General features: G+C 32.9%; 1 protein-coding gene across 1 annotated transcript in view; it reads left to right on the top strand.

Moving 5' to 3' along the window:
• SEMA3D (semaphorin 3D) overlaps positions 1 to 574 on the top strand; it is a 110411-nt gene extending 109837 nt beyond the window's left edge. The window contains exon 17 of the mRNA XM_006925733.2: positions 155 to 574. Coding sequence (XP_006925795.1) covers positions 155 to 574 — 420 coding nt within the window. The remainder of the gene's footprint in view (positions 1 to 154) is intronic.
• Positions 575 to 23890: the final 23316 nt, after the last annotated feature.

Here is a 23890-nt window from a genome sequence, read left to right on the forward strand (position 1 = left end):
GTCTTCAGCTATGGCTGACAATATTATGCTTGATGACAGAGAGACAGGGAATATATCTTTTAGGTTTATCTAAGTAAAACTATGTAGCCTGTTTTCATTTGCTCATAGTCCTCTCTGTTTTTCATTTATTACCTACATTTTTCCAATTCTGCAGTTGAAACCTGATGAAAGGATCATCAAAACAGAATATGGGCTACTGATTCGAAGTTTGCAGAAGAAGGACTCTGGGATGTATTACTGCAAAGCACAGGAGCACACTTTTATCCACACCATAGTAAAGCTGACTTTGAATGTCATTGAGAATGAACAGATGGAAAATACCCAGAGGGCAGAGCATGAGGAGGGGCAGGTCAAAGATCTGTTAGCTGAGTCACGGTTGAGATACAAAGACTACATCCAAATCCTTAGCAGCCCAAACTTCAGCCTTGACCAGTACTGCGAACAGATGTGGCACAGGGAGAAGCGGAGACAGCGAAACAAGGGCAGCCCAAAGTGGAAGCATATGCAGGAAATGAAGAAGAAACGAAATCGAAGACATCACAGAGATGAGCTTCCTAGAGCTGTGGCCACGTAGTTTTTTATTTAATTTGAAGAAAAGATTTTTTTTACCTGCAGAAATACTGTCTTCTGTTTTGTACATCCCTTATACTAACTCATAAGAGTTTTCCATGGAGTTTTGCTAAGGCGCAAGAAAAATAACCCGAATAAGACTATGTATGGCAAATATGGCATAGTAAGGGCAAATAATTCATCTGAACCAGTTTTCTAAGAACTAAACTTTACCTGCAGTGTATCAAAATTATCCCCAAAATAGGGACTTATACATTTGTAAATGTTTTATGTTCTGAGTTTTTGAATTTATGATGTCATGTAAATAAGTGAGCTAAGCAAGCATCACATTTGATATTGTACTAAGGTGCTTTGTTGCCCTTGCATGGCCATTAAGCATGGAATTTATCATGCTGTTGTGTTATAAGTTCTTATGAACAGATGTCATTCCACTCTAGAACCGACTACCTTGTGGAGGGAAGACACAAATTCAGACAGCTTACATTATCAACAGCAGCTTTCCCAGTGAGCCGTTCACTCTTGGTGCATGGTTTAGGAATTTGGAGAGGTGCATTATTTCATTCAGACCACGGGGGTTATTTAGTGTACTACAACCTTGATTTACTTAAGGGTATAAATGCTCTTCCTAGAATTCCTTAGGATTGTCAGGAGTAAAAGTTCACAGAGAGAAGTTGGTGCTCAGTGATACTTTTTCAGATTGTATGCTGAACTTTACATGGACAGAATGCTTAATAAATATTTTAGTAAGATATGGGAAAACATTTTAATAAAGTAAGGGAAACGTCATGATATATATTGCATCTTATTAGGAAGGCATGCAGATGGGATCTGTTAAGAGACAGAAGGAAAGACAACCATAAATTCTGGCTTTTGGGAAAACTCATATCCCCATAAAAAGAAAGAACAGTCACAAATAAAGTGGGTGAAATGTAATGCACATTATTCACCAGAGTATAAGTAGCTGCCAATTTATAATCCATCTGCTAAAAAAGTTTCAGATTATAACAAATGCTAACAAAAGTCTGAGGAAAAGTAAATTTTCTAAAGGATCCTGGGACATGAGCACAAATTTATTTACAACCAATGGGATTTCAGTATGTACTTTCCCTCTTTTTTCTAAAAATTCATCATACTCTATAAATTATTTCCATTTACTGGCTTTATTCTCTCCTGAATATTGGATTTTATTTGAGTGAATAGAAAAAGCAATATATACATATATAGAAATAGAATTATGTAGACAACAGTGGTGGAGAGTGGGGAGATATATTTGTAATAGAACAAATGCAAAAATTTTGATAACGGAAAGGGTTAAATTAACTCTTTGACTTTTTTTCCACACAATCTTTTTGCATTTCTGAGATTATATGCTATAATTCAAGTAGTGTTGTTTTAGTAATTTAATAATAAATAAGCCTACCGCATGTAAAGAAAACAAACTCACAACATAAACATTTTTCATATTTTGTTAACACTTTCAGATATTTACAATTTAACTTTACCTCTTAATACACGTGGTATGTTTCTGCCTGTTTAAGCAGGACTCACCTTTCCTTCTTAAACACAAAACTCTTAGCCTTCTTCTGTTTTGCCTTGTCACACCCTTTTTAGTGTGAAATGAAAAATTAGTCACTTCCTCACATGGAAGGCAACTTTTCAGAAAATTAAATAGCAGACATTGCTCATTTCTCATGCACTCTACGTGTCTTGAAAGAAAAGCCTGTGAGAATCTGTGTGATCAGAAGGCAACTTGTTTCAGAATTCAATATCATGTCTGTGACTGGTTTTATGTTCAAAACATTCTATCTTACATTCATTTTACTTGCAACGCTTGCCTATCTCAAAGTAGTCACACTGATATATGAGGTTAAGTACCCCTTTTGATAGGAAACTTCTAAATATTTGTATATGTTTCACTGTAAGAAAAACTTAAGATTTGAAAACTTATATTTTTAAAAAGGCAAACCAGCACAAATCACTCTTTTAAAAAATAATGCATAATAATAGGTGTAATAGGGTTAGACTGTTAATTGAATATCATATCAAGAGTGTTTGTAACTATTGACTTGCTGGGCTAAAATGTTCCAGGAACTCATAGCAAGCTTAAAGCAAATAAGTGGGAGCATATTTTACTTTTTAAAGATTTCCAAAAATTTGTATATAGACCGTAATGATCAAATTATGGATGACTTTGAGAATACTACATGAAGCTAAAATGTTAGGATTGACTTATGATAATAAATTTGGTTTTCATTCAAATATGAATGTCCAAGCCATTTTTTAATTACTTCTTTCAGAAAAAAAAAAAAATTGGGAAACCTATTTTACTTCACAACTAATATTCTAGCTTGTTTTGGATCTAAATAATTTATGATAATGATTTAAATATATATTTGAAATATTGTTAGTAAAATAAAATGTCATATAGAAAACAAAGTATAGGCAAAGATTTATGTGTATTTATAAAGATAGAGGACATCTAAGCTATGTTTAATTTTTTAACCTTTTAATTGCCTTTGAGGAACAGTGTGAATTCATTAAATCTAGAAATGAGACACAATATACACTTCCTCACCACTGAAGGTTTTACCAAAATATCTTTGAAATAAAGAAAAATAAGATTATTGTTAATAGCTTCAAATACATTTGCTTAGAAATTAGTTTTCTATGGGGAGATCTTAAAATGTCTATGTTTATTCTGAGATTCATATTTTTCTCCCAGTTTTGAATACATATGTCTTTGACTTGTATATTCTCACTTGCATTTCATTCCAGCTATTTTATGCTGCTAAATGGAATTCTGCCTGTCTGGATTAATTTACATTCAATTTATTGGGAATTTTAAGTTTGTTTAGAAATTGATAATTAATTTTTGTAGAACTCTTTTATACCCACCCCTTTCCCCTGAAAAAAGAAAAAGAGCTCAAAACACTATATTCACATTATTGAATAAAACGTTTTTGGAAAACAACCAAATTACTTAAGAGAAGGAATAATATTAATAGGAAATTTAGAAATTTACAAAAGCTACTACAGTAGTAGAATTATAATTCACACAAAATTTCATCAATCTATTAAGAAAATAATGCTCATTTACAATATGCTGCCTGCAAAACAGTCTTACTTTTCATTTTTGCTTTTCAGCTATATTTGTTCTTTATATGCTTTTATTCTGTTCCTAAAATAGACTAAACTACACAGTAAGTTTGCAGTGGTCAGTGCCTTTTTCAACATTATCAAAATCAAATTTTCAAGGACAATTTAATATCTAGATGTTCGCAAAATATTAAATTGAACAAAAGCATTAAACACTGATATTTTAAACTTAAAGATACATTTCATGTATATCATTAATACAAATAGAAATCAAAACTGAAATAGCTTCCCTTTAGAATGTTACATTAGTCTTAGACAATGTTTTGGAATTAGTCTTATTCAGAATGGTTTAGGAAAAAAAGATATGTAAAATGTTTTTGTAGAAAGATTTTTTTTCTCACAGAAAATGACCACAATATTTAAATAATTTAGCCTACATGTGAGATTAAAGATAAGATCTAAAATTCCAAGATGCTACACATTGACACTGCAAAGACAGGAACATGTACATGACATATACCTCTCATTTAAATATTTTGTAGTATAACGTATTTATGTTTAGTTTGAGATAGAAAATTTGGGGGGAAAGGACAAATATGTCAGTTAATTATGTAATTTAATTCTGATATTATAAGTGGTTAGCAATCAATTTTGAATTTATAGTTTTCCTATATTAAAAGAAATGTAGTCTTGTAATCTAAAATAATTGAAAATTGTTAATGTATATTTTGGTTTTATTATAATAAAATGCAAACATTAGTGTTCTATGGTTATAAACAGAATGGTGGTTTGTGTACAAGTTTTGTTTTCAAATCCTAAACTTGGTAACCAAATTTTGTACATAAAATTGCACTAAATCAAATACCAAAGAAAATATTCCCTGACAATTTTCAGTAGATATATTCTGCACTGTAATTATGCAATAATTTTCCTTACAAAAAAAAAATAAGTGTCTCTCCCTAATTAATACAATTACATAGTTAAGCTTTACTATGATTTAAATTTATGCTTTAACAGACTGAGATGAACATTATTACCACATATAACTACTTTTAAGATTTCCAATTATTGTCTTATAAGTGAAATTTTAAAATACTCATCTATATGTTTAGGTGTATGAGTATAATTTATTAAAGGAGTAAGCTGAGGTGGATTTTTTATAAAGATATTTCTTGAATTTCTTTTAGAGAAAATTGTATTTCTTGCCAGTTTGGTTAGCACATGAAGGATATTTAGTATTAGCCATCAGATAATATTATCATAATATCCCCCCAACCCTGACAATGAAATATCTTGTAGGAATGTTACATAGAGAAATGTTGTTTCTAAGTGCTCTGACAGGCTTCAAATATGAGAGTTTACAGTAATGCATACTCTTTAAAAGAAAAAAAATTATACAGGGCATTCTTTGGTCCTAGATCATGTTCAAGCTATTACTTTAAATAAAACACAACCCAAGATCAATAATTGAGAAAATTCCAGTTGTATTTCTTTGAAAATAGAAAGACACATGCGTGATTTTCAGGACAAAAGAAACAAGAATTCAACATTTAAGTTGAGAATCAAAAGCATCTATGACCACACAACTTGTTATTTGCATTAATATGATTTTACTAGTCCAGGAATCACTTGCTCGGGAAGATAAAGTTTCAGAAACTATTATGGGAGAGAAAGAATCTAACCATCCAGCACTAGCAGAGCCAAACACTAAACATCGAGAGTTGCAGTGGAGAAAGATTGGTTATTTTATTATAAATGGTGCCACCCAGGGGTATAGGAAACTAATGTTCAAAAGCCTGAACTACCTGATCCAAGGTTCAGAGTGGGTTTTTGAAGGGGATAGTGGGGAACAGGTATGCACAAGTGTTTGCTGGGCAAGTTTTGATTGAAGGATCTTGGAGACTGACCATTTATGGTAAAGGGGAGTCAACACTGGATCTTCCTGGACAATGGACCCTCTGCTTCTGAAAGAGTTCCAGTGTTAAAGTTCCAGTGTTAAAGTTCCAGTTATGTCCCAGTTCTTCGGTTCTGTGGGGGACAGGGTAAGACTTTGGTCCCAGGTACAGCTGGAGGTCAAAGTTCTCTCTTAGGTACATGCTCTGGCTGCATGACTTGCAATTTTGGTCTGTTGTCTCTGAAAAATAACTCAGTATCTGTTAAACAGAACAAGACCTTTATTTTCTGTTTCAGTGCTCATATACTTTCCTTTGTGTATATTTTGGTACAAACATACATCTTGGAGAGTGATTTGGCAATATCCAATGAAGTTTAAAATGCACATACTCCAAGAACCAGCTCATCACAGTTAATTACATACCCTTGAGAACCTTCTGCACATGCGTAATAATATTTTCAAAAGTATTTATTATAGAATTAATTATAATAGAAAAAAGAGGACAATCTACATGCCCTACAAGAAGAGAAATGGATAAATTGAAGTATAGTCACTAATTGGATACGGAAGTCGAAGTGAAAGAAAAAGAGCTGCATGCATGCATCCATGTAGAAAATTTCAGAAACCCTCTGTCGAAGGAAGAGAATCGAGGAATGTAATAGTGCAAATAGAATTACATTGGGTATATCAAATTTAAAGAAGCAAGTTATACTGCTTATGGATACATATATTCATATGTAAATAGTAAATATATAAAAAACATTTCTGGAAAAGTTAAGCACTAAATTCAAAATAGATTTTTCTCTTAGAAGTAAAAGAATGAAGACAGAGAACTACAACTGTTTCAATAGTTTCATTTAAAAATTTCTATTCAGTATTATACTTATATATATTTGTAGGAACTAGTATATGTAGATGTTAATATTTGACAAAGTTAGGCATTAGATACAACTTAAACATATTACTCTCCACATTAATTATGTGTACTTAAATTATTTCATAATAAAATTAGATTAAGGATCTAAATTTCAATAAAAACAAATTACTCAATAGTAAATTCTAAAGAGACAGGAAAAGAAAAAGAGAGAGAAAGAGAAAATAATAATATACAAAAATATTAGATATTCAGTCATTATAATAGATGCAGACTTCCAGTTCCAATTACTCTTATATTATAGACTTTCTTAGACACTCTGATTATTTCTAAAACATGACAACTAGAACCTTGTTTGGCCTTAGGGACCCTGGGATAATTTCTAGTTTTCAAAGCAATACCTAAGACATCTAGGATATCGAAATATGTGCTTAATAGCCAAAAGACTTTAAACAGCTGAATTGACCTTTCTTGGATTGAACACTGTTCAAGGTTGATATTTAAAATACAGAGTTTCTTTTTTCTGGCTTAAAAATCAAATTTATAAGCCAACTCATGCTCTTTAGGTAATCTGAAGAGGGAATAGAAATACTTATAGCTAGCAAAATATCTTTAAATGATCCCACAAATCATTATTTTCTATAGGAAAGAGTCTATATTAATTTAATTTTCATTTTTTAATTAACTATGGATATTTTGTTCATGTACAGAGGTAGAAAAAAATTTAGTCCAACATTTTGCCCTTTGCAAATTCTCAATTTTATTGGGTCCTGTTAGTGAGGGATGAATATATTTAAATATGTATTGTAGGAATATAATGGGGCATATTTGGAGAAAATTAATTTAAAGTACATAAACTTGGATAAGAAGAAAACGAAACCAATTTACCAGATGGGAAGTTATCATTTAGAATAAGGAAAAGGGTTGTTTAATGGCCCATAACTCACTAAGCTTTTAATACGTTGAAACAAATTATTATTGGGTTATTATCTCCAATTATTGAATTGTGATAAAATCATAGCCTTTTTCTACAGGTGATTTTTACTATTGAAACGCAAATAAAAACTTAGAATCTCCTATGGTAATTTGTATTGCTGTTTTTAGTTGTTATACATATTCGTAGGTAGTCTTAAATTTCAATGGCCACAGACAAAGTTAAGGGTGAGAATTACCATACCTTATCCATGTGAAGAAACCACAGAAAGCTGGACAAAAAGGCAAGGGTCTGAATATTGGGAGCTTTATGACAGGGGTCCCAAAACCCCTGGCCGCAGACCAGTACAGGTTTGTGGCCTGTTAGGTCCTGGGCCGTACAGCAGGAAGTGAGCAGCGGGCAAGGAGTGAAGCTTCATCCGTATTTGCAGCCGCTCCCCAGCGCTAGCATCACCGCCTCGGCTCCACCTCAGATCATCAGGCATAAGATTCTCATAGGAGCATCATTCTCTAGTAATAAAAATGTTGGAGACCACTGCTTTATGATTCAGATTTGACAGAGATTTAATTTTATAGACAGGAGAGATATTTTGGTATTTTTAAACAGAAATGATAAAAAGATTTTCATCAAATTTACATATGAGAAATAAACATAAAGTGAAAAATAATCCCTTGATTTTCATGTTTTGCAACTGGATGGATAACAGTTAAAAAAGCAATACTAAGAAGTAAGTGAGGAAAATATTTAGGATGGGTAGATCATAGTTTCAGCATTGAATTCTGTGAGTTTGAAATGATTTGTGGAGTATCTGGTAGGCCGTTTGGAATATGGATTTGGTGCTCAGGAAAAATGAAAGCTGGAGTTATTTTGTGGTCACTGACATTGATGACACGAACCATGTGGTGGAGAATGCAGTGAACATAAGCAGAACTGGGTGGTCAACTCGGACCCTAAATTAATGTGTATCCTGATGTAAGTTACCATTAATTCCTCTGTACCTCAATGAGACGTCTCTAAAGAACCAAACAGCTGAAAAATTTATGATTTTTCCTTATTTCTTCCACAAGAAGCTAAATTTCTTGAAGACAATCTCTATTCTCAACGTCCAATACAATCTCTAGCAACTAAAATGGACAGGTAAATCTGCACTGTGAAACAGCAAAAGAATTTGCCTCAAAACTGTTATAACTCTTTATTTAAGAAAAAAAAAAATCCACCAAATGGAAGCATTTTCTAAAATTCCTACCCTGTGAGCTTCTTTTAAAATGAAATTAGTAAATTGATGAAGATCTATATTTGAATATTCATCTGTTTTAAACAAAACAATTACAAACTGGTGTTGTAGGAGTGGTTTCTTGTTTTCTTTTGTTTTTTGATTCAGGTGGACACAGTGCCATAAATTACAAGGTTTAAACTGGTAGAAAGGTCTATATAATTTGTAATGGGTGGTTTGTTTAAACAAAGAACTTTGAAGAGGTCTTTGAAGAAAACTTAAAGGATTTAAATTTATAGCATAAAGATGGTAGATTTCTCTGACAGATATTGTTTAGTTAATAATAGTTTAAATTATTTTATTTTTGCCATAGTATTTCCCTGTTCAATTTACATTAAAGAGCACATGGCTTAACTACAATCTTGGAAAAGCACTCTACTAGACCTTAAAGGTCCAGTGCTAAAGGGGAGCAAGCCAAAGTGCCAACACTATTTTTTTGTACTTTTTTGACCCTGTTTACATTGTTTCAAAAATGTAATTGAACTAAGTCTTTGTTACATTTACACATTTTATCTCTTAAATAGCAAAATAAAGTTAATTTCCGTCACTAACTTAGAACTATCAAGATGCATTACTCGACATGCATTATATATTTGAAATATTGACATTTGAGAGTTCTGATTTTAATTTGAACTCAGGATGATATGCATAATTTGATGGGCAGAAGTCAGCTCTTCAAGGTCCTGCCCTAAAAAAACAAACATCCCTAGCTTTAATGAATATTTGCTTTTTTTGTTACCATATAAAACTAAAACAAGAAGCTACAATCCTCTATTGGACAGTTAATATTCATTAAAGCTATTCAGAAGCATATTTATATAGCAACATTTTACATATCAAGTGTACAAATAATCTAATTAACAAAAAATAAAAATAATTACTTTTAAGTACATAGAAAATTGGCCGAGATTTATCTGATAATGGTGTATATCTGGAGAACCTAAGAAGGAATGTTATGCCACACACACTTTGACAATTCTCCTTTGTTTTCCAGTTTATTTCACCAAAGGAGTGACTATCATGGAGGAGTGGTCTGTGGCATCTCTTTCCAAGAGGGCAAATTGGATAAAGTTGTAGTTCATCTCTCCCAATGTCAATATAATTGTGTGAGGGGAGGAGAGATGAGGACCAAAGGGGAATAAAAGTGTGCTCAACACTTTTATTACTGGTGGGGAAATACATATATCAATATGTGTAAAGAATCAGTAACAGTGAGTTAACAGGAGTATATATCTTAAGTTTGAATCGCAAGCCATCCATGGAATACAAGGAAAATGAATGTTACTAATACCCACCAATTATTGAATGCATACTATATGCCAGCTACTTTGCAAGCATGATATCAGTTAATTTTCACAATAACAGAAACAGGAATTATTATTCACATTTTTCAGAAGAAGAAGCTGAGACTGGCAGAGAATAAATGTTTGCCCAAATGTCATCATAAATATTACAAAGTTGCTAAATGGCAGAACATAGATATATCTTGCCTGTCTGATTCTAAATTCCAAGTTGTTAACCATAAAAATGCTATCTCTAGGACTGTTTATAAATTGGAAAATGTGTATAATAAGTATTTTCATTATTGCTATGTGGAAATTTAATTTTGTTTCTATTTATTAATAACTGATCATTGTAAAGTTAATATTTACTTAATGCAATCTGCATTAAATTATTTTAACAATCTAATAAAGTAAATATTTTAATTTATATTTACTAATGATACATTTCAGAATTCCAGATTAAATGAATTTTACAATGATATTTTATTTATTTTACACACACTAATACAGTTTGTACAAGTTCTAAGTGCTTCAGAAATATTAACTCTCACAACCTCCTGTGAAATTAGTACTATTTTCATCTAGATTTTAAATATGAGGAAAACAAGACACAGAGAGTTTAAATAACTTGCCCAAGACCACATGAGGGCAAAGATGGGGTTTGAACCTAAATCGATTGGCTCTCAATTAGTTTGTGTTGTGTTACATCTGCAAATTTATAAAAGCAATACTGACTGTCAAACCCAATCCTTAAACTCTGTTTTAAGAACAGATACTATGCTATTACAGTCCAGAAATTATATTTAGGATGACTATTAGCTAATTACCAATTAGCTGGTAATTGAATAGTCATATTAATTTTCTACATTGCAGTATAAGAATTATTATTAACTGAATCCGTTCTCCTTCCTCTAAGATGATGTCTATTTCTATGATTCTCTGAATTAAAACATTCTTGTAGATTTAGAAAATGTAATCATGGAGTTAGGGGATGGCATTGAATTCACTGGGTGGTACTCGTGGCACCAGATAAAATATTCATGTTCACAAATTCAATTAATAGCATTCTAGTTATTCATTCACATTTTTAAACCTGAAGACTTTCTTTTCATACTTTTTTGTTACTTTTGTGTTTTAATATGAGCCTTTCAGCTAAAAGCAATTGTGATTTACAGAGTGAGTATTAAATAAATATCAAATTAACTTTCTCTGCTAAGTCTGAGAGGGTCTGTTGGTTAAAAGTTATTGCTCTTCTTAGGAGAAAAGAGTGATAGTGTCTGTAGAACTTAAGTGAATTATGGCTCCATTTTAGCAGATATATTGGACAGAAAACCTCTACTGAGGCTTAGAGGACTTTATTTCATTTTTTTTTTTCTTTTGGCATAGATTACTTTTTCTCCAGGGAGCCAAGTTTGTAATCAGGACATGTGTCAGGTAACACTATCAATAGGAGCAGGCTGTGCTTTTCCCCAGAACAGCATTTGTATATTCTGTGCTGACCAAGGTGCAGGACTGATTATACCCAAATGATTACACACAGAAGAGTAGATTCCAAAAGAAAGTTACAGACAATTACTATAATGGGTATTTATAAAAACAATGAACTAGAGAGAACACCTTGTCCTAACACTTTGACTTCACTGAACCAAATAGAAAAAAAAAAATGATAAGGGAGTTGTGATTAATAATGTTTTAAACTGTAGGTTACTAATGGGTGAAAATCTGGCAATTTTCCACCAATATTTTATTCTTTACTTAAAATTGTCTCCTGTCATTTTTTTTGTATTTAAAAAGGATTTATTATAGGAACACATTGTGAATTAATAATTTATGTAATTGTCCAATATTACAAGAGAGAATGAAGCAACACAGACAGGTTTATTAAATTGTGTCTTTACTTCCCACTCGGATCTCTTTGTGAAAGCTTCCATGTCACCATTGAAGTGGAGATGTCCCTAAAGCAATAGCTTCAGACATATTTCATTAGAACAATAATCTCTTTAAAAGCAAAATCTAAACTCTTTGATTTATTATTTTTTGAGAGAGAGAGAGAGAGAGAGAGAGAGAGAGAGAGAGAGTGTGGTGTGTGTGTGTGTGTGTGTGTGTGTGTAGGCAATCTTTATTTATCATTCTGACTTTTTCTGCTTTGAAGATATGTGAGAAGGAATGAATCTAGCCAGGGGAAAAAAAGCAAAAAAGACATAGAAAAGCCAATGTTTTTCTGCAAGGATCTTAGTATGCTAGGAAATTGAAACAGTTAATCTCTTTTTCTTCCTGGAATCATCTCCAATGTGATTTCCATAGTTTTTTCTAGCCTAGTAAGACTCCATAATATCCTTCCTGGTTATGTCATCACAGGTTAGCCAGTCACAGTATTCAACCACATACTCATTTGACTTAATACATACTCATCCTTGGTAGACATGAATGCACTGAGTCATAAGTATCAAGTCCATGTTTAGTTGTGTAATATATATATATTATAATATTTATATATATATAAATATATATGTATTTATTTACACACACATGTACCCACATATAACAAGTTTTATGAGATTTTGATACATCAAAAACTAAAAGAAGTGAAGAAGTGAAGGCCAAAGAAAAGAGCAAGGGGAGGGGGATAAGAGAAAAATGAAGGTTGAATTGGTAAGTCAAATAGTAGTAGTGAATACAGCTAGAAAATTAACAGGGAACAAAACCTGGATGAGAAGCTAAGTGAAAGGCCTGAAAGAAAGCAGAGTAAAAGGTTCAAAAGGTGGCACTCAAATTCTGATATTGCTGTGGAAGTAATATAAACATCAGAATCTGGGATTTTAGACAGAAGTTACAGAGATTTATATGAACTAAGGTGAAGTTATGGTGAGCAAAGAAAATTCTTTCTGCAGCTTCTTCTTATCTTGTCTAGTTCTTAAATTTTGACATACCCCAGGGAAAATTCGAAATTATCTGAAGCCATATTCCTTTGGTTTAAATCCAGTCTCTACTATTTGAGAACATTTAACTTTGGGAAAGCTATTTATTCTTTCTGTGGCCCACCTGTAAAGTGGGGATAATAATAATATCATAATATGTGCTATGTAGGTATTAGCTATAACTATTACTTTTCATAGACAATTTATTTTATGCCTTTAGCTCTGCTTGCCATTTCTATTTGAAAGATTCCTAAATAAGCATCTTGTACTGAGACTCTTCTCCTAAACTCCAGACTCCTATGCTAAAATTTCTATTAGCTATCACTTTCTGGATTTACCATTTATCTCAAAGTAACATAACCGAATCTAAACACGTGACCTAATATTGTTTATTTAGGTGGATGGTAACATGCAAAAATTTCCCTCTTTTCATTATCTCATAAAATTATTTTTATCTTAATATAGGCACCTCCATTTGTCAAATTGCCAAATTGTTACCACTTCCTTTCTGTGTTCCCTGAGTCTTGCCTTATACTTCTCTAATCCATCTTTCATAGAGATGGCCGTGAAATTTCTCTAAAGGGAAAATCTGATAATTCCACTGCTTTTCCTAAGGATTGTCTAACTCTTTACCATTCATAAACCCCAAACTTTTCATTTCACAGTAAACCCTTCTGAGTTGGCTCCATCTCACCATTGTACCTCATCTCCTACTAGTCCCTCACCCCATCTTTTATGCTCAAACAACACATGCAGTTTACCTTCTGCGTGTCCACACATGCTGTTCCCTCCACCTAGACTAGCCATTTTCTATGTCTACTTGGCAAACACACATATTTAGAGCCTCAGATTCAACAGTGTTGCCTTGATAAATCCTCCCCTGAATCTGGCCATCAACCTTGGGAGCTCTCTTCTCTTTTCTCAAAATATCTCTATTTATTGAATTATAGTTCATCCTGATTATTTGGGAATTTTGGTATTTGAGAATTGATTTGTAACCTTAACATCAGTACTCTTGTATTCATTCGTAGCCATGTGGATAAGCTTTGTACAGGCATGAGCTACAGTGCTGTTGGTCTTGAGTTCAGTGTTAATGAATCAACAATATATTTGAATAAGGTGAAACACAGAAACACATGTAAAACCAAGTTATGTATTAACTGGTTGATGAAAATGTGACTAGTGATACGTAGGAACCTAACCCTGTGTTTCCCCAGGAGCGATGGTTCAGTATTTATAATACAATGTTTGCAGTGACTTTATAAAACATTACCACAACCAATAATGAGACTTGACCATACATTTATTTGTTAACATGTCCATATGTAAATGTTTTAAAGGCTGTTACTCTGTCTTTTCATACTATCTGTCTCCGGGGTCTTGAACAATTCTCGACACAAAGTAAATATTTAATATATATTTGTTGAATGCATAACATGCAAAATATATGTGTATGGAGGGATTAGAATATATGACATCATAACATATTGTAATGCATTATCTCTAAAGAAATAGAATAAATTGGGTGAATTTTAATGAACAGAAAGAAGAAAATGATTATTCAAGGATAGAGCAGGGTAGAGCACTGCCTTCTGGATTTCTGTGTCTGAGGAAGGGGTTTAGGGTAAGTGAAAGAACAGAAGTGGTGAGATAGGAATCAAAAGTCTCTGGGCAAGAGAAGCTTTAAAAGAAGTGACCAAGGACAGAAGGTTACATGGGAAGCTACAAATGTAAAGCTTACCTTCCTTCAGATCTAGTAAGGGTTTCTAGTTTCCCTTCCTTCTCTCACATTTTCTGTGTTTAAATATGTTGACAAATCATTCCTATTCACCTAGAACGGTGATGGTTTTAGCACAGAAATTTCTATCTCCTGAGAAATTCCTTAATCCTGGGCAAACCAAGATGATTGGTCACCTGGTTTACAATCAACTATATCCTGAAGCATAACATTTTTTTTTCTTTTTTTACAAATTAAGGCAGTGTTAACTTAGTTTAGTGTTCATCTATTGTTCATTAAAACTGTAACTGTCAAACCTCAGGTACTAGGCACTGTTTGGTTCTTGAGGACACAAAGATAAATTTAATATTGCCTTCTTCCTCATGGATCCCTGTGTAACATCTCAAAATAATTTAAATTTCAAATTGTTTTTATAAACATGTATTGAATCAGGCTGGACATTCATCGTAATAGATGCCTCTTACACAGATTATTATTATTTTTTTTAATTTAAAGACCTTTTTAGAGAAGTTTTAGGTTTATAATAAAATTTAGAAGATTGTATAGAAATTTCTTACTTGCATGATAACATGCAAAACCTTCCCCATCATCAACATCATTCACTACAATGGTGCATTTTTCAGCAAGGATGAACCTACATCAACGCATTAAATCACTCAAAGTCTATGATTTACCTAAGGGCTCACATGTGGTGTCCTATATTTTATGGGTTTGGACAAATGTATAATACATATATTCATCATTTTATTGTACCAAGTATTTTTACTACCCTAAAAATCCTCTGTGATCTGCCTATTCTCTCCTCTCCACCATGCCCTCCTTCTGAAATCCACTGATCTTTTTTTTTTTTTTCTCTATAGTTTTGCCTTTTCCAGGAGGTCATGTAGTTGGAATCATTCGCTATGGAGCTGTCTCGGATTTGCTTCTTTTACTTAGTATTGTGCACTTAAAGTTTGTGTATGTCTTTTCATTGCTTTATAGTTCATTTCTTTTTAGTGCTGAATAATATTCTTTTGTCTGGATGCATTATAATTTATTTATCCATTCACCTGCTGAAGGGTGCTCCCAATTTTTAGCAATTATGAATAAAACCTCTGTGAACATCCATGTGCAGGCTTTTATGTGGACATGAGTTATCATTTCCTTTATGTAAATACCACAGAGTGTGATTGCTGAATCATGTGGTAGAAGTATGTTTAGTTTTGTAAAAAACTGACAAACTGTCTTTCAAATTGACTATACCATTGTGCATTCCCACAAGCAATGAGTGAAAATTCTTGTTGTTTCACAACTTCGCTAGCATTTATTGTTGTTAGTGTTTAGAATTTTGGCCATTCTAATAGGTGTAGTGGTATCTCATTGTTGGATTTTTTGTAGGGATGAATAACCAAAGTCTGTTTCCAGAGAAAGAGTATATATAAATGTGAGAGCCACTTTTAAGTTGAACTTAGGTGGGACAGGTAAAGCAACTTCAAGAAAGAAAGGTCTTCACACTATATAGAGGAGAAACATGCTGAGGAATAACATAATTGGGGAAAGATGGAAGAAGAAAGATTCTGTTCCCTTAAACTAATGTTATCAGGTTTCTCGAAGGCCCAAAAACCCATGTGTCTGAATCACAAGAAATAAAAATAAATAAGTTCCTTTCATATACAGCTAACCCTCCATTAGTATTTTATCATTTTTTTCTAGAATTTTTGTAAAACTGGAATCAAAAATTCTTTTTAGATAAACAGTCATAAGTACTTTCTCTGTGATAACAATGTAATTATTGTACAAGATAGTTAAATTAATTTAAATTTTATCTTGGTTTAAAAAGAACAGTTCTTACTAATGGTAATAATGAGACTTTTAGGTATACTTTACTTTCTAAGTTATCTTCAGTTTGGTAAAATTATACTTACTATTTACATTACCACCTAGTATAAAAGACTTACATGAGAAAGTTCTGAAAAATTTTGCATAAAACTACTATTTTTCCCCTAACTCAATCTTTAACACTTTCAAACCCGCTCTAGTTTTGTTTCCTGTTCAAAGTGCTCTCCAAATAGCTTTACCATTGATGCTTTCCTTCAAGAAACTAACATATTTCGTATATTATTGAAATATGTAACTTCATTAGTAGCAAACTGCTTATTTATAAAAGGGGCTTCAATTAGTGCTTGTGCAATAGATATATAAACACTAGATTCAGATCAAATTTGCAATTGTGGCAACGAAAAAAAAAACACGTGATAGGCTTTGAGCTACTTGAATATATTTTGCTGGCTAGAATCAAATATTTAAACAAAACCATCCAACTTATATTGATTCCTATCAGTCTGGTGTCATTTGATTTATACTAAAAGTATGTCTATGTATTTGGCAAGATAATCAAATGTAAAAAGAATAAAACGAAGCAGCTTTGGCAGTTCAGGATTATTTACTTGATTATAAGTTCATAAGACAGTGTAACAACACTTTAATATATCCTAAAATAACAAAAAGTTAATATAATTTTATACAGATAAGTGTGTTTAACATTGATCATCTAGTATATACATTTGAAGTGTGTGTACTAGAAAATCCTGGAAATCAGAGTCTTGAGTACTATTCTGAGAATTGACACAGACTATGGCTACTTCACTTAGATGATCTCTGCCTTTTTTTTTTTTTTTATGAAGATAAGAAAGTTGGGATAGAAGTGTTTCTCAAACAGTGCTTTTTGAAATATTCTTCTAGAAAATTTTAACAGATATGGCATTGAAAAGGGGTTGATTAATCACATATGTTTGGAAAATACTGTTTGTTTATATCCCATCTTGAAAATTTACCATGAATATTTGTAAATGAAAGACTAAATAAATTAAGGATATAATTCACCTTTTTGGGAGGACAATGTGTTTAATAAGTTAACTGAACTTGGATCACATTTTTATGTTAGTTTTAAGCATAAAGCTATATGATTTCTAAAGTCTTTCTTATTTTTGAAAGTTCATAATCATATCTCTGAAAACAAATAACATGCCAATTAAAAATTCAGTCTCTGTTAATCTCAAATAAATTAGTGAACAATGGCAGAAATAAAGATTTTTAAAGTATTTTGTTTTTATCAGAAAATGTGGATTCTATTTTATTTCTAAACTGTATTTTTCTGTGCACAACATCAAAAAGCCTTCATTCCTTTACACCACATTCACAGGGGTCAAGGTCAGTGATTAGGATTTTCTGGGTGAGAAGAGGAAGGCAGTGGAAGTATATTAGATTAATTTTTCTTGACTAAATCCTTCCTTAAAAAGAGGTCAGCAGGTTTGTAAGTTGGCCAAATGGTCATCTTTTAGATACGCCTACTTTTGAAATGCTAGTCTATGTAGCAGGAGGGCACCTGAGGCTTTTTTACTTAAGCGTACTGAGAGTGTCTACTTACTATACAGTCTGTTTCCCTCTTCTCTGGAAAGGGAAATTTAAGAATTTGGGATTGATAACATTTTGTAGAAATTATAACCATTTGCAGGTATAAAAAATTTAAATAATATTTCTAGAAAATCTATCTTTTCTCTTTCAATTTTTAGAAATCATATACATTTCTCCAGATAAGAGAGTGAAATAACTACCTCTCAAACCACTGCCTTTCCTTCCCTGCCAGTTTCCATGGAAATTACCAATTAGATATAAAAATAAGAAAAAGCTACATCAGTACAATAAAGTAAAGTGTATAGTAAAAAAGTAATAGAAGACCTCCCAGAAATTTCGATGTCTTTGTTATATCTAGACAGATGGGATAAGTTTAAAGAATAGCATGGAAAAAAACACTTGGGATTTTCCCTATATTATTGTCTTTTGAAGTTAATTCTGACAAAATACCAGTAATATCTTTCACACAAAATGGAAACCACAAGGGGGAAGTTATAGTGGGTAAGATCATCAATCCAAAAATGAGATACTTGGGAACTGTCCTTTAAATCATGTGGCCAAGCCAGGCAGAATGCAGACACCTATGACACTCATTTATTTCACCGAAAGGGTTCACAGGAGAAAAACTCCAGTGTGAGTGAATAGACAACAATAACCATATGAATAAAAAGGTTCTGCATCAAAAAAGTTGGAGATCTACTAGCTAGGCCTGCTGTTTCCAGCTGACATGAACAATGCTTGCAGAATTAACAATACACAGACCTGGCCACCTGGTGACTGTGGTGGACAAGACAAACAAGGCTACTCCATGACTTCGCCTGAAACAAGACAGAGATGAGTCTACTCTCCAAACTATACAAAAAGCAGCCCCTCTGCTGGTTAACATGAGGGACAACTGGTTCTTTATCAATGAAAGCTTTAGCTTGGCTTTACTCCTCTCACCTTCTGGATAAAAATGACTAAGACAATCAGTTGCTGAACTGCCCCTGCTTCTAGACAGCACTCGATCCAAAATGGGCCTCCACTTCTCCACCTCTTCTTGGAATTGTATAGTCCTAGCCCCCGTTACTATTATAAGCTTCTCCAGATAGCCCACATGTCAACAGCAAGGCAAATAAACTGAACAGGTGTGTTCCTGGAAGTCATGACCAGTGGGCATTGGCATCAGCTTGAATCATCAAAGGATGTGATTCATTGTGAATTAGGTTGACAGAAATCAAATCAAAACAAAACCACCAACACAAAAGATAATGAGAAAAAAAAAATTAATTTCTATTTTTTCTCATTTTCAAATAGATTTAAGAGAATATAGAATTCTGAAACTTGAGCAAACAATTAAATAAAGAGAAATTTGAGCCAAGGGAAGATTTCCTGAAGACAAGAAGCAGAAATGATAAATTTAAAAGTATAAGGTAGTCAGTGACTACTAGACTGGAGGTTGCATAAAATTAGTTGTGTGAAAGGACAGTAGAATGTAGAGTGAATATATTATACAAGAGCACCCAGTGGATGGGTGAGCAGGGCTTGAATCCAGCCCAGCATACCAAGTGCTAAGCCATGGGTCTTGCCAAGGGCAGCTGCCTTTGTTTAGAGGAAGGGGAGCATTTTACACCCCACTTCCTCCCAAACTCCATCTGTACAGAAGACATAAAAGTCAGAATAACCTAATATCAGACCTGAATAAAAGTATATTTTAAATGAAGTTTTCACAGATTACACTAGTGCTTCCCATGCAGTAGGTCATGACATATGCGGGCACTCAGAAACCGAATTAATCATCCTTTGGGCATTCTGTAAGACCTGGGGTAGACTGGTACCCTAAGAGTTAATCTTCTCCAGCTGCAAGAAACCACATCTGTTTACTCTTGTTTGCCATACATTTTCAAAGTCTGCTATGACATAAAAATGGTGTGGAAGCACTGACCTTGAACAATTCACTTATTCAGTCAACCAATATTTATTAAGTTCCCATGGTGTACTTCTGTAGAGCAGCTGAACAAAAGAGCTAAGATCCTGCATGCATCCTACATTTCTCTATATTGCATTATCTTTTGCAGTGTCCTCCTAATTTTATTCTCTCTCTTACTACCATACAACTCTTCTTCAGAACTTCTAGCATCTTAATTAATAAGATCACTTATTTCCAGATGTCTTCATCATTAGCTTAAGATATAATAAAATAATAATAGTAATAATAGTAATAGTAATAGTAATAATAAGCTCAGTGTGAGTAAGTTTGTGTGAGTAAATGTGTATTGGAATTGTGTGTATTCGGTAAGATAACAATTTAGTACTAAAAAAGGTAGTGCGTGGGTGATGCATGTCTCACAAGTGTAGGTCAGGTCAATTCTATTTTCATATTGAGTACCTCTAGCAAGTTTCTGACTACTAAGTCAGCTTTGGTCAAGGTGAAAGCAATCAGTTTTCCTGCTGGGGCCATCGCAGAAATCCATCCAGGTTTAAACACTTTTAATAGCTTTTCTTAAACTTCTCTCTTACTTTCTAAGCCCTTGCATGAGGCTCATCATTTTCGAATCTTTTTTTTCCTTTTTTTCTACAACTCTAACCATTCCACTCTCAATTATTATTTTGAATTGTTTTTCCAAATTCTTTTCTAATAATTTCTGAATAGAATTGAAATATTTCCTAGTTGAGTTTCAGGCTTAAATATGAATAGTAAGAGAAGAAAATAAAACAAATGAAATCAATATCAAACACAAAACAAAAAGCCAATAGAGATTTCATAGCTACCTACTTGACCATCACCATTTCCCTTCCCTTTATTCTCCTTCAGAAACCCTGTTTTCTAGCTAATTTCTCATTATAGTCCCTGATATAGACCCTGTTCTCTACATTATAGCCTTCTGAATATTCTTATCCTCTATCTTTTTCTTTCTCCCCTTACGCAATTCATACTGAACCTGGACTTGTTATTTAGCAAATCCTTAAAGGGATCATATCCCCTAAAACAAAATTAAGACACATGGATCAATAACAGCACATGATTTCTACAATTGTAATAGTGAATCAGTATCGTCATTAAATAAACATGAGAATCACTGTGGATAACTTCAGCAAAAAGGAAATGAGTGAATTGTAATAAGTGAATCGGGGAACTCATAGAATTTATAAAGCTTAGTATATTGCCTAAAAGTAGAAAAAAGGCTGTCTGTCTCCCTTAAATTTTCATAGTTGGATGTAGAACTCTGGGTGCCCTATTTCAGTATTTTATGAAATAGATATTCTGATTTTTTAATGTAAATTCTACATTAATTCATTATTTCAATGCTGCCTTCTCTTTTCTATTTTACTCTCTGTGTTCTAGCTCCTTTTCATGGGCTGCTACTTCTATTGTTCAGTTTCCCTGTATATTTATGATATGCCCAGCACAGTACTTGACACATAATAGATGTTTGATTAATATGCCTCACTTTTCTTACATTTTCTGTTTCAGTACATCTTTTACTCATTTACTTCTCTTTTCTGGTCTACTAAAATGTTTTTTTCTCACACTTCATCTTGTGTATAATCTGGGCTGACATTGTTCACAATTCTAAACTTCATTGTGCTTATAACTTAAAGGCAATGCCAAGTTTAACTATGCTTTAAAATACTAAAGGTCCAGTGATTACATTTCAAAACAAGTATGTTAGGTCCACTGTTAAGAAAAACTATTCAAATTCATAGTTCTTCTATTAGGGGTAATGTTATTCTAATATCTTCCCCTCACATAAGAAGTCCCAACTGATTAGACTCAGTGTCTTTTCTTCTCACATATCTCTTCTCTTATATACTTGTCCAAATTTTATACTAGGAAAGAAGACAAAGGGAAAAGAGGTAAACATCTGTTTCTAAGTTTTCCCGTTTTTCTCTGAGTTCCCTTGAGAACTAGGACTCAAAGTCATATAGAATGTATTCCCTTTAAGATAAAAGGAGATACTATTACTCCACATGGTAAATAAATCATAATAAATCTGAGACACTGAACAAGATGAGCATTAGCAAGAGACCAGAGAGCAAGTTTGGAGAATCTGGGCATTAGCCAATTGCTCCCTAATGTCAAACCAAGATCCGGTAGAAATAATCATTCCGACATCTGACAGAAAAAGTCAAAGGTCAGAATTTAATGTCACCATAGTCTAATTTTCCAACTTCATTGAGCAGGTGCTTAATAAGGCATAATTATTTGTTTCATTTAACGAGTTCGGAGCAAAGGAAGATGTAGAGTCACAAAGGAGAATGACTCCCAGCTCTATGATTCTGATGAGAACACTCTAACCTTTTTGTTAACGACAATTATGTTGAGGTCATTACTTTGTCAGAGTTGATTGCTTTGCCTAGAAAAAATACGGAACACAAACATATTATATTACACAGAACTACTAATGTCACTGATGAGTCTTCACTGATAATGAAGGAGAAGTGTTTAAAGTCAGCAAAAAAGAGCCCTGAATATTGGGTGATTAGATAAAAATGTGATTACTGCAACTTCTAAGTGAAAGACTGAGTAAAGCTGGCAGAAATTTCCACAAAATCACCATAATTTATACATAGAAAAAGAGAATGAGAGCAAGAGCAAGAATAAACAGGAGAAAGATCTTTTCACAGCAAATGTAGTTAAGGCTGACTGTACAAAATTTCATTATATAACATTTTTTCCATTGTGTTTTAAATTTATTTCTTATTTTTAATTATAGTTGGCATACAATATTATATTAGTTTCAGATGTACAACACAGTTATTAGACATTTATATAACTCTGAAGTGGTCACCCTAAGTCCAGTACCCATGTGACACCATACAGTCATTACAATACTGTTAATTATATTCTCCATGACATGCTCTACATCCCCATGACTATTTTGTAACTACCAATTTGTACCCTCTTACTCTCTTCTTCTCCTTCACCCATCCTTCCAACCCCGCCTCCCAATCCAGCAACCAACAAATAGTTTTCCATATCTATTAGCTTGTTTCTGTTTTGTTTATCCATTCTCTAGATTCTACTTATAAGTGATATCATATGACATTTGCCTTTCTCTGTCTGATTTACTCCACTTAGCACAGTACCCTCTCGGTCCATCCATGTTGTCACAGATGGCAAAATTTTATATATTTTTTTATGGCTGAGTAGTATTTTGTTGTATATATGTACCGCCTCTTCCTTATCCATTTATCCACTGATGGACACCCAGATTACCTCCATATCTTGGCTATTGTAAATAATGCTGCAATGAACATATAGATGTACGCGTCCTTTAGAAGTAGTGTTTTGGATTTCTTTAGATAAATAACCAGAAGTGAGAGTACTGGGTCCTTCTTTGTCTCTTGTTATAGCCTTTGTTTTAAAGTTTATTTTGTCTGGTATAGGTATCATTACTCTAGCTTTTTTTGTTTGTTTGTTTCTATTTTCATGAAATAACTTTTTCCATACCTTTACTTTCAGTCTGTGTGTGTATTTTGATCTGAAGTGAGTATCTTATAGGCAGCATATGTAAGGGTCTTGTTTTCTTATCCATTCGGCCACTATGTTTTTTGATAGGAGCATTTAATCCATTTACATTTAAAGTTATTGTTCATATATTTGTAGTTATTGCCATTTTATTATTCGTATTTTTTTATCTTTTTTTTTTCTTCTTAAAAAAGTCCCTCTAACATTTCCTGTTACTTGTTTGGTGATTATGAACTCCTTTAGCTTTTTCTTGTCTGGGAAGCTCTTTGTCTTTCAAGTTTAAATAATAGCTTTTCTGGGTAACCTTGGTTTTAGGTTCTTGCTTTTCCTCACTTTGAATATTTTGTGCCGATTCTTTCTGGCCTGAAAAGCTTCTAATGAGAAATCAACTGATGGTCTTACGAGAGCTCCATTGTAGGTAACTAACTGCTTTTCCCTTGTTGCTTTTAAGATTCTCTCTTTGTC

Source organism: Pteropus alecto, unplaced genomic scaffold (genome assembly GCF_000325575.1).
Source record: "Pteropus alecto unplaced genomic scaffold, ASM32557v1 scaffold69, whole genome shotgun sequence".
Lineage (NCBI taxonomy): Eukaryota > Metazoa > Chordata > Mammalia > Chiroptera > Pteropodidae > Pteropus > Pteropus alecto.